General features: G+C 51.5%; 1 protein-coding gene across 4 annotated transcripts; it reads left to right on the top strand.

Moving 5' to 3' along the window:
- Positions 1 to 391: 391 nt before the first annotated feature.
- Positions 392 to 9,049, top strand: AVPI1 (arginine vasopressin induced 1). Of its 4 annotated transcripts, none has more exons than XM_060127021.1 (3): positions 392 to 632; positions 6,966 to 7,260; positions 8,458 to 9,049. In XM_060127021.1, the coding sequence occupies exons 2-3, from the start codon at positions 6,974 to 6,976 to the stop codon at positions 8,615 to 8,617; spliced, it is 447 nt and encodes a 148-aa protein (XP_059983004.1). In that variant the 5' UTR covers positions 392 to 632; positions 6,966 to 6,973; the 3' UTR covers positions 8,618 to 9,049. The 4 variants fall into 4 exon arrangements, with proteins under 4 accessions (XP_059983004.1, XP_059983007.1, XP_059983005.1 ...); XM_060127024.1 differs by lacking the exon at positions 392 to 632 and adding an exon at positions 642 to 830; XM_060127022.1 differs by lacking the exon at positions 392 to 632 and adding an exon at positions 642 to 864.
- Positions 9,050 to 9,722: the final 673 nt, after the last annotated feature.

Raw genomic sequence — 9,722 nt, 5'->3', positions numbered from 1 at the left:
TTGAAACCAAAGGTCTTACCACCGCACTGACTGTCCCTTCCTCTCCCGCAAAGCTGCAGCCAGAAGATAAGTGGTCTGGGAGTTGAGTTTAAGGAGCTGCAAGTCTATTTATTTGCAGAGGGCCACATGCTGCAAGGAACTCGGCGCCGCGCGCAAAGGCCTCGGGCCCAGGGGAGGGGGGCATCCGTCACGTGTAACCAGCACGGCCAGCCGTCGCCGCACCCCGGGGCAGGAATGCGGCCCCGCCCCCGCTCCCGAGCCAGCAAAACCGCGCTCTTCCTGAGGACTGACGTCAATGAAGGGGGCACCTCCGCGCGCTGAGCGAGGGCCGCCTGGGGCGGAGGGAAAGGGCCCGGGAGGACACGCCCCTCTCTGCTGCTCCGCCGCTGATTGGACCTGGGGCTTCTTCGCACTCGGATTTCGAGGCCTTGGGAGAGAAGGGGGCTAGGCGGGACACGCCCCTCACCCCTCTGCCGCCGCCGATTGGCTCACGGAGTCTCCGCGTTCGATTTTGGAAGGCTCGCGGGGCGCTCACACCAAAGCTCGGCAAAGGATTGGCTGTTCCCGAGCCAGGGAGCGCTTTCTCTGGGGAACGGCGGCTGTGACCGAGGTGGCCCGCCTCAGGCGGCCAGGTACGTAGGTTCGGCAGGCTGGCTTGAGCTGCGGTGGAAGCGAGTGGGCGGGCCGTCAGAGCAGGGTTGTCGCCGGGACCCGAATTCCCAGGCCCACTTAGAGCCCGTCGTTGTGCGAAGCGGCCACGTCTGAGCCCGGGGGCGGACCCGTGCTGGGGATATCGCCGTGTGACCTCGACCGGGATACCCCCTCCCAAGGTCTTGTCCTGTTGATGAGCGCCGTCCGGTCCCTGTAAGCACCGTCGAGGCAGGAAGCCCGCCCTTTCGAAAGCCGTGCAAGGGGTTGGGGTGGGTGCATCTTAGCTGACCCCATCCCGATTTGAGGTCTGTCGGCTCTGCCCTTCAGCGTGGTGAGTAATCGCTCTAACTCCCCGCGGGGCGGTGGAGTGTCGAGGGCACAGAGGCTGGCTTGGGAGACCTGACTTTCGATCCCTGCGCCTTCCAAAACCCGCAGAAGCAGATAGGCCGTTTCAGAGCCTCCTGGGTCCTTCTTCCCCCAGAAGACCTCGTCAGCCATCCGGCAGGAACAAAAATAGCAGTGGTTGAGAGCGTGCCCACGATCCCAGCCTCGTCACCTACCACCTGTGTGACTTTGGGAAGTTACTTAACCTTTGTGGGCACAGCTTTCTCATCTGTAAAATGGGTGTAACAATAATAGTGCCTCCTCATAGGGGTGTTGTGAGGATTAAAGATATTACTCCTCAGAAAGTGCTGTTCTGCACTTGACAGGGAGCAAGATGCCTCAGTGGCAGCGATGATTTAAAAGTCCACAGATGAATCCATCTCCCTTTACTCTCTTCTCCCAAGAGTGAAGGTCCCTTTTGAGGGAGTTTCATGACAGTAGTGAGGATGAAAATGGCAATGATTCTATAGTCCCTGGTGGTTAAACAGCCTCTCTCCCTTGCATCATTCATTCACGATGTAATGTACTGGCATAGATGCTTTGGCATATTTTATCTCCCTATCCCCTAAGGGTTATTTATTCTCACCATTTTGATGATGTGCAAATTGAGGCAGGGGAAAACCGAGGCCTGCCAAGGTACCCAGTTATCAGAGGCAGAGCCAGAATTCAGGGTTCTTGAACTCTTGAAAAGAGTTATTCCTAGATCTAGCAGGAGTTTACTTCCAGGTCATATCTGAGACTTGATCTGGGGGAAGGGTCCATTTCCTTTCTTTACCTCCTGGGACACAGAATTGGAGACCAGCCTGTGTCCAGTTCTCTCCTGGTTGAGCAAGGCCCACAAGGCCATTTGGACTGAGCCTCCTGCTTGAAAGAGCCACTGATTTTGGCTGCTGTCCAGTGGCACGTCGGTGCAGGGAAGCAGGCCAAGACCACAGGTGTTGATTTGGGCCTTGGGCCAGAGCCTCCAGTTCTTTTTCTAAAGAGGCCCTTGGCCTCTGATTACAGATTATTACCATCACCAGCATTATCTGAAGGGGGTGAGCGAGGGCCCAGTTGCCGCCCAGGTCATACAAGTGTGTTGTGCCTGTCATAGTTGCCTGTACCTCCCTGAGACTACAGAGAGAATGGCTGTCTGAACTGAGCTTCATATGTTACAAAGAACGTTCAGTTGGGCACCATATTTATGTACTGCAAATTCAGTGCATGGTGAGTCACCTTTTAAATATATTTCTTTGTAAGAGCCCTGCAGTTCATTTATTGCCTGTTTCAAAACAAGTTGAACTTCATTTTCAACATTTGATATTTACTTTGGGAGTTCGTTTCTAAGCTAGTTTGGATCAAATTGAAGTATTTCACAATTAGTCTTTACGCATTTGCTCACAGACCCATACCTATTTTTTATGTCAGCTCTGAAATGAAAGATCCATTTATAATCTTTTAATAGATCCGTGGTTTCACTTCCCAGTTTAAAAAACTGCCATTGTTCAAGTACACACGGACTTCCCTGGATTCAGGTTTTGTCCAGGAAATTTGTGGGAAAGTAACACATTGAATAAGACAGGAAATTTTTTTCTGATAATAAAAGTGTTCTGATTCAGTTTTCTCAAAGTTTACCAGATAGTCCTACGTGAAATCCACTGATGTTTATTCCCAGCCTCACTCTGCTGTCTGAGTCCCAGAGTGGGAGGCAGAGCCAGGAGTGAGGGGCCTCAAAATCTGGAGGTGCCAAGGCCTCTCGAGATTCACGGAGGCTGTGGTTGAGGCTGAAGGCTCAGACTCTCCCAGATGGTTCCTTGTTGGTGTGTTTGTAACTCACTGTAACTCTATAACTGGCCGCTGGAGGCTAGAGGCAGGAGGCAGGGCCTTGCAGGGCCTTGCAGCCCTGGCAGAGGTGGCTGGACCATCTGGGAGGTCAGGCTCCGAGCCACATCCTCCCTGAGGCAGCCGCTGCTACTTGATCCCACTGCCATTCTCTCTGAAGGGAGGGTGAGATTGCCTGAGTCTAAGAAAAGAACTGTCACCCCTTCTCCCACCACCAAGATCAGTCTGCTCGTCTGCTCCAGGCTTGGCCATAGCCAGCCTAGGTCACTAGAATGCTTTAGAGCAGTGAGTTCTCTGTCTCTTACCAGACCCTAACCCCACAGCCCACAGTAGCACAGCAGGGTCTGGCCTCCAGGGAAGACTGAGGAGGGCAGAAAAGGGAAGCTACTGGTGGGGAAGTTCCCTGGCACTTAATGAGCCAGACCTGTCCACACATGTTGCTCCTGGGCCCTGGCAGACAAGCAAACCCATCTCTGCTTCCCTACGGACCTAGCCTTGTCATGGAATCATTGACTCAACACCAGCACACATCCTTGGAGACCACAAGCATCAATCTGTCCTTTCAGATGTAAGAGGGAAACAGGCCCACAGAGGCCATGTGAAGTGCCTGAGGCCTTTCAGCCCGTGAGTGGCAGAACTAGGGCTCGAACCTAGTCCTCTGACTCATAAGCCAGTGCTCTGTGCACTGGGCCGGGTTGCAGTTCCAGATTTCTTTTGTGGAGGCTGGGGATCTTCCTCTTCAGAGTGCCACAGGTTCATGGCTTCAAGGCTGGGGCAGCCTGTCACCTGCTAAAGAGCTCTGGTGCTAGTGAAGATTAAAATAAATTCCACAACCCCACTCCTGCCTGGTATGTGGGACATTCACTGTTCTTCCCTTTCCACTGGCAAGTTTACCCCCTTTGTGAATTAGATAAGAATAGTGAAACAGTCCTCACAGAAATGATGGGAAGAACTGTGCTTTGAGCTGCCTGGCTGTGAGGGCAACTTGGTGGTTTAAAAGCTAGGGGTGCAGTCATTAAAATGAGGTTCTGGCCTCCGCTGAGCCAAAGATATGTATTTCAGCTACTCTTTAGTCCCCTTTGAATGGCAATGAGGATATAGTGCCTGATTCCTAAGAACTGTTTTGAGGATGAAATGATATCACGCATGTCGCTGATTCGGAATAAACACCCCATAGTTAGCTTTAATTTCTCTTTATCAGCCTGAAAGTGTTACTTGGTGACTGTTGTTGTCTGGTCACAGTATATTTACATCATCCAGCACTGGGGGTTTAATTACCACGCATATTAGGTCTTAACTGGATTCTCATAATTGTGCCTATGGGAGGCAGATTTTTTTTTTTTGGCGGTACGCGGGCCTCTCACTGCTGTGGCCGAGGCAGATTTAAAAATTCCCATTTTCCAGATAACAAGTACATTTTTTTTTTAACTTTTTTTTTTTTTGCCACGCCACACAGCATGCGAGATCTTAGTTCCCTGACCAGGGATTGAACCCGCGGCCCCTGCAGTGGAAGCGCAGAGTCTTAACCGCTGGACCACCAGGGAAGTCCCCCAAAAAGCACAATTTTTATGAAGTTAATTTATCTGACAGCCTTCTGAAGGTTTATTTTAGTTATTAAATCTTTTCAAGAGAGTGGGATTCTTATGATAGAAGGCCTAGAAACTGGAACAGGGTGAGTGTGGAAATTACTGGAAGGAGGATGGCTACTGGGATGAGGAGGAGGGATGGCCAGGGCAAGGAGGGGGACAGTCATATCTGAGGAGTCTGAATGAGAAGGAGAGATGGCTCAAATTCTCAAGAGCATAAAAAGCAGGTGAGGGCTTCCCTGGTGGCGCAGTGGTTGAGAGTCCGCCTGACGATGCAGGGGACACGGGTTCGTGCCCCGGTCCGGGAGGATCCCACATGCCGCGGAGCGGCTGGGCCCGTGAGCCATGGCCGCTGAGCCTGTGCGTCCGGAGCCTGTGCTCCGCAACGGGAGAGGCCGCAGCAGTAAGAGGCCTGCGTACGGCAAAAAAAAAAAAAAAAAAAGCAGGTGAGAGTAAGGGTTACTTCGGCAGGTGGGCTGAGGATGGATAGGAAACTGCTGATGCTCTTATTTATATGATTCTGGGGTTTTTTTAAAATAAATTTATTTTATTTATTTATTTTTTGGCTGTGCTGGGTCTTTGTTGCTGCACGTGGGCTTTCGCTAGTTGCAGAGAGCCGGGGCTGCTCTTCGTTGCGGTGCGCGGGCTTCTCATTGCGGTGGCTTCTCTTGTTGTGCAACACAGGCTCTAGGCACGTGGGCTTCAGTAGTTGTGGCTCACAGGCTTAGTTGCTCCGCGGCATGTGGGATCTTCCCGGACCAGGGCTTGAACATGTGTCCTTTGCATTGGCAAGCTTAGCCACTGCGCCACCAGGGAAGTCCCTGATTCTGTTCTTTTGCACTTTTTACAGTGAGCATGTACATTTTTAATTTAAATATATTTTAAATTTGATTTCCCTCTTTGTAAGCCAGTTGCTGTTTGATAGGTATCTCTATAGCTGGCTGTGGAATGAGGTCTGACTTAGCAACTAGGCCTTCCTTGTTAGGCCCAGGACTGTGAAGGGTGAAGGGAGCACAGGCAGGCCTTCAGCTGGCTCAGGCCAGGCTGCTCAGAGGAAAAGGAGGGTCTACATTACACCCCTGACCCAAGTAAAAAAGTCAAGGAGGCCAAGAAGAGGGGCATTTGCATTTATTTAGCTCCCATTGGGGACCTGATACCACACTAGACCCATTTAATCCTCACAGTAATCCTGAGAATTGATTATTAGCCCCATTTTACAGTTAAGCAAACAGGCTCAGAGAGGTTGAGTAACTTGCCTAAGGTCACAGCCAGGAAGGTGGCAGAGCTGGGATTCAAACTCAATTCTGTGTAATGCCAAAGTCCTTGGTCTCCTGGTCTCCAGGCTATTTTCCAATGCCATAGCTTTTTCAGGCTGTAGTGAAGATAAGGATAAGGTGGGTAAGCCTCTTATCCCTTTATCATTCAAAAACAACTATCTAGAACTGAGGTAATTCGATGTTCATTTCTTGCATGTGAGGAGGCAGGGGCATTGACCAGAGCCTAACTTTTATTGAACTTAGTATCGATTTCTGCCTCTGCCCTGATAGGATATTCTAACCCTGTAACCCCTTCTTCTGCCCCTACCTTTGCCTCTGTGGTCCTCTGGACTGTGGTTAGATATGATTGGTCTATTTCATACTGTGTTTACTAAATTATATGGACTAGGTTCATCCCCAGGGTCTTGAAAATAGAAAATGGGATGACCCTTCTCAATGTTGTAGATGGAAAAGCAAATGAGTGGTCTTAATGCTTTATATGTCTTCACTCAGTCCTCACAGGAGCTCTACGAAGTAGGTACTAGTATGGCTAAGTTACACAGGAAGCAGATGAGGCGTGGAGGGTCACGCAGCCAGTAAGTGGTGCAGGCGGCCAGAAGCCGGATTCCCACCCGGGGAGCCCAGGTCCACAGCCCCTCTCCTACTTCTGTGCCACGAAGCTTAGGTCTCAGCATCAGAGTATTCTGGATTGTTCTTCAGTTTCCTCATCTGTGACATGAGGAGGTTAAAAAGTACCTTCCTCATAGGGCTGTTGTGTTCACATTTCAACGATGTTATGTGAATACAGCTCTTACAGCGAAGCGTGATACATAAGTGCTTAACACGTTTCAGCTGTCGCTGCTACGGGCGTTATCACCAGGACCCGGGGTCTGCGTGGACTCCACAGCCAGACAGACTTGGGTTCTACTTCTGGCTCTGCACTTACACATGGCTTTGTGCCTGCAAGAAAGTCATTTAACATCTGGGGTGCGCTTCTTCATCTGTAAAGTGGAGATAAACAATCCTCACCTTCTGTGACCCTTAATACATACGTCAGGCACATAAGCACTTTATAGTATAGTTTGACTGTCATCATCATTATTATTTCCCCAAGGTGCTCTGGGAAATTAGAGTGATTTTAAGTCAAGACTTCCTCCACTTCGGCTCCTGGAGAATAGAAACACCAGAAGCCCTTGCGTTAGTCAGGACCCCAGGGCTTGGGAAGGGCCCGCTGAGCTGCTGACCTCCCTCCCTGTTCCTTCCTCAGCACCCAGGATGGGTACCCCCGCCTCTGTGGTGAGCGAGCCGCCCCCTGGGCAGGCCCCGACAGAAGCCCGGGGCCGCAAGCAGGCCTCGGCCAACATCTTCCAGGACGCTGAGCTGCTGCAGATCCAGGGCCTGTTTCACCGCAGCGGGGACCAGCTGGCCGAGGAACGAGCGCAGGTCGTCTGGGAGTGTGCAGGGGACCACCATGTGGCGGAGGCCTTGAAGAGGCTGCACAGGAAGAGGCCCCCTCGGCAGAAGCCCCTGGGCCCCTCGCTACACCACTGCAGCCGGCTCAGGTAGGCCCCTGGGGCTGGAGGGCCGCGGGGAGGAGAGCACTAACACGCCCACTGTACCCTTTCCTGGCTCTGGGGCCTGGAGCTGCTAACCTGGCCTCACCTCTAAGTACCTACCACTGGGGTTGTTGTGAGGTCTACACAGCGCTTACTTACCATGTGGTTGACACTTAGAGGTTGCTCTTACTACTGGAATCATCTATGACCCTAACCCTACTCCCATGGGAACGGGTGCCTGGGTCCTCTCAGTGCCACCTCATTTCGCAGTGATTCTCCACCAGGTGCGAGGGACTATGGTCTGGAAGAAAAAACAATCCTGTTTACCTACTGCTGAACAGGTAACATTCAAAAGTAAGCCTGGTGAAAACCTTGGCTGTGGGATTACTAAGAAAATAGCATAAGAGAGTACTGTAGAGACATCAAGGGTTAAAAACGGTTGAGAAACTTTACCTTAAACTTTCCCTAGTCCTCCACCTCTTTGCTATTTAGGTCACTGCCAGCTCAGGAACAGCAAGCCCCAAGAGATCAAGTTGAACCACATGGCCTAACCAATCACTATGGGTTACACGCTGGGCCCACAGTCAGAATATCAGATCCGAGCAGGCCTTCTGAGATCATCAGGTCCAGGGGCAGCAAATCAGCTTCATTGCTCATATTAGTTCCAATTGATTAGTAATCCCTACTGAAATCATCTTGAGATGGATACTTGCCCTCTGGTCTTGTATCAGGACAGATTAATGATGTCTGCCATGAGTACAGGATGAGGAAGACGGAGAAATGCTGAGTGTGTCACCCCCTGATCTAGCCCCACTCTCTTTACAGAAGAGCAGTCTGAAAGGTTTGCCTTGTCATGCAGCTCTTTGGCCAGAGATGAGACCAGAGCCCTGGTCTCATTTGGCCCTGAACAATGTTTGTTTTGTTTTTTAATATTTATTTGGCTGCGTCAGGTCTTAGTTGCAGCATGTGGGATCTTTTAGTTGCGGCATGCGGGACCTTTAGTTGCGGCATGTGGGATCTAGTTCCCCGACCAGGGATCGAACCCAGACCCCCTGCATTGGGAGTGTGGAGTCTTAGCCACTGGACCACCAGGGAAGTCCCCCTGAACAATGTGTTTTAATAGTTCACCATGACCAAAATCTCTTCAGTCCCTGTACTGTCCTTCCTATTGATGTTGGCTTAAAACACACTTGTTCCCTGCAGAATCACAGAGCCCCGCGCTCCACCGGCCGACCCACAGAGCAGTGCCACGGAGATGGCTTCCAGCGGGCAGTATCTGAACTCCAGGAGGACCAATGCCAGGATCCGCCGGAACTGGAGGAAGCCAGGTCCCCCAGGCTACCTTCATCAGATCAGACACTGATCCGGGGAAAGGGCTGGGAACAGCTCTATCTTCCCCAGGATTCATAGAGACTTTTGCCAAAGGGTCTGGGGAAGCGAAGAAGGAAGAGAGCTGAGGCAGGCAGCCCCACTGCTGCCACTGGCCTGCTCGAGTCAGAACAGGCCCGGAGGCTTCCACTGAGCTGTTATATGGGACCCATTCCTCACCAGATTGAGGAGAAACAGTGACCGTTCCTGCCTCAGCCCTTCTCAGTTTAACACTATACCTGGGCTGCATGATATTCCCCTGGGAGTCAAGGACAGGCACTCAGACTCAGCATCTCACCACTCCTGCTACCGACCCTCCTACTACTACCGTAACCCGTGGTCCAACAGCTTGTCCCACACCCCTGCCCCTTCAGGCCTGCACAAGGAAACCATAGTTTAAGTGGCAAAATAAAACCATTCACATCAAGAGCTTTGTGAGTCTGTCACAGAAGGGGAAGATCCAGAATGGACACTCTGGAGCTGGGGGTGAGGCACTGGGCTCGCTGCAGGGAGGGAAGGAAGGAGAAAATAGGGCTGGCCTCCTTTACCAGAGGCTGTCAGACTGGGAGGCGAGATGGAAGCCTCTCCACAGGCAGTCCGGTCCAAGATGAGGAGGGAGGGTTCTTGGCCCCTACCCAGCTCTGGAAGGGGAGACTATTACAGTCGGCCCTGCATAGTGGGCCGTGACCCTAGGCCGGATGAGTCTGCCGTCAGTGTAGTGGGCACCAGCTCCTCAGCTGGCTTCTGCATCCCTGTGGAGCAACCATCCTGAGGCAGCTCGACAGCTGCACCAATCATGCCTTTTGCATTACTGAGGTTTCCTGTAGCCTGAAAACCCTTGAGGTGAGGATTTTTGACTACTATTCTAACTTTGGCTCAAAAGAAGCCTACTGTACGTTCATTAGCATTCAGCTCCCCTCACACCCATCCTATCTGCTTGATTATCCGTCACTTAAAGGAGCCAGGGTTCAAATTGCTCCAAGTGGGCAGTGATGCACACACAGAGCAGAGCTGCCCTCTTATGGCCAAAAAGAGAAGCCAGTCCACATTCCTTACCCCAAACCTTTGGGAGAGATGATTTTGTAATTTAGAATTTTTTT

The sequence above is a fragment of the Lagenorhynchus albirostris genome, chromosome 16, assembly GCF_949774975.1.
Source record: "Lagenorhynchus albirostris chromosome 16, mLagAlb1.1, whole genome shotgun sequence".
Classification (NCBI taxonomy): domain Eukaryota; kingdom Metazoa; phylum Chordata; class Mammalia; order Artiodactyla; family Delphinidae; genus Lagenorhynchus; species Lagenorhynchus albirostris.
This window is presented reverse-complemented; position numbering and strand designations above follow the sequence as displayed.

Bases quoted from the DNA above. Each gene is read 5' to 3' on its own strand.
- AVPI1 (XM_060127021.1), top strand. From the start codon at position 6,974: ATGGGTACCCCCGCCTCTGTGGTGAGCGAGCCGCCCCCTGGGCAGGCC. The intron at 7,261-8,457 runs GTAGGCCCCTGG...TGTTCCCTGCAG, and splicing joins CACCACTGCAGCCGGCTCAG to AATCACAGAGCCCCGCGCTC.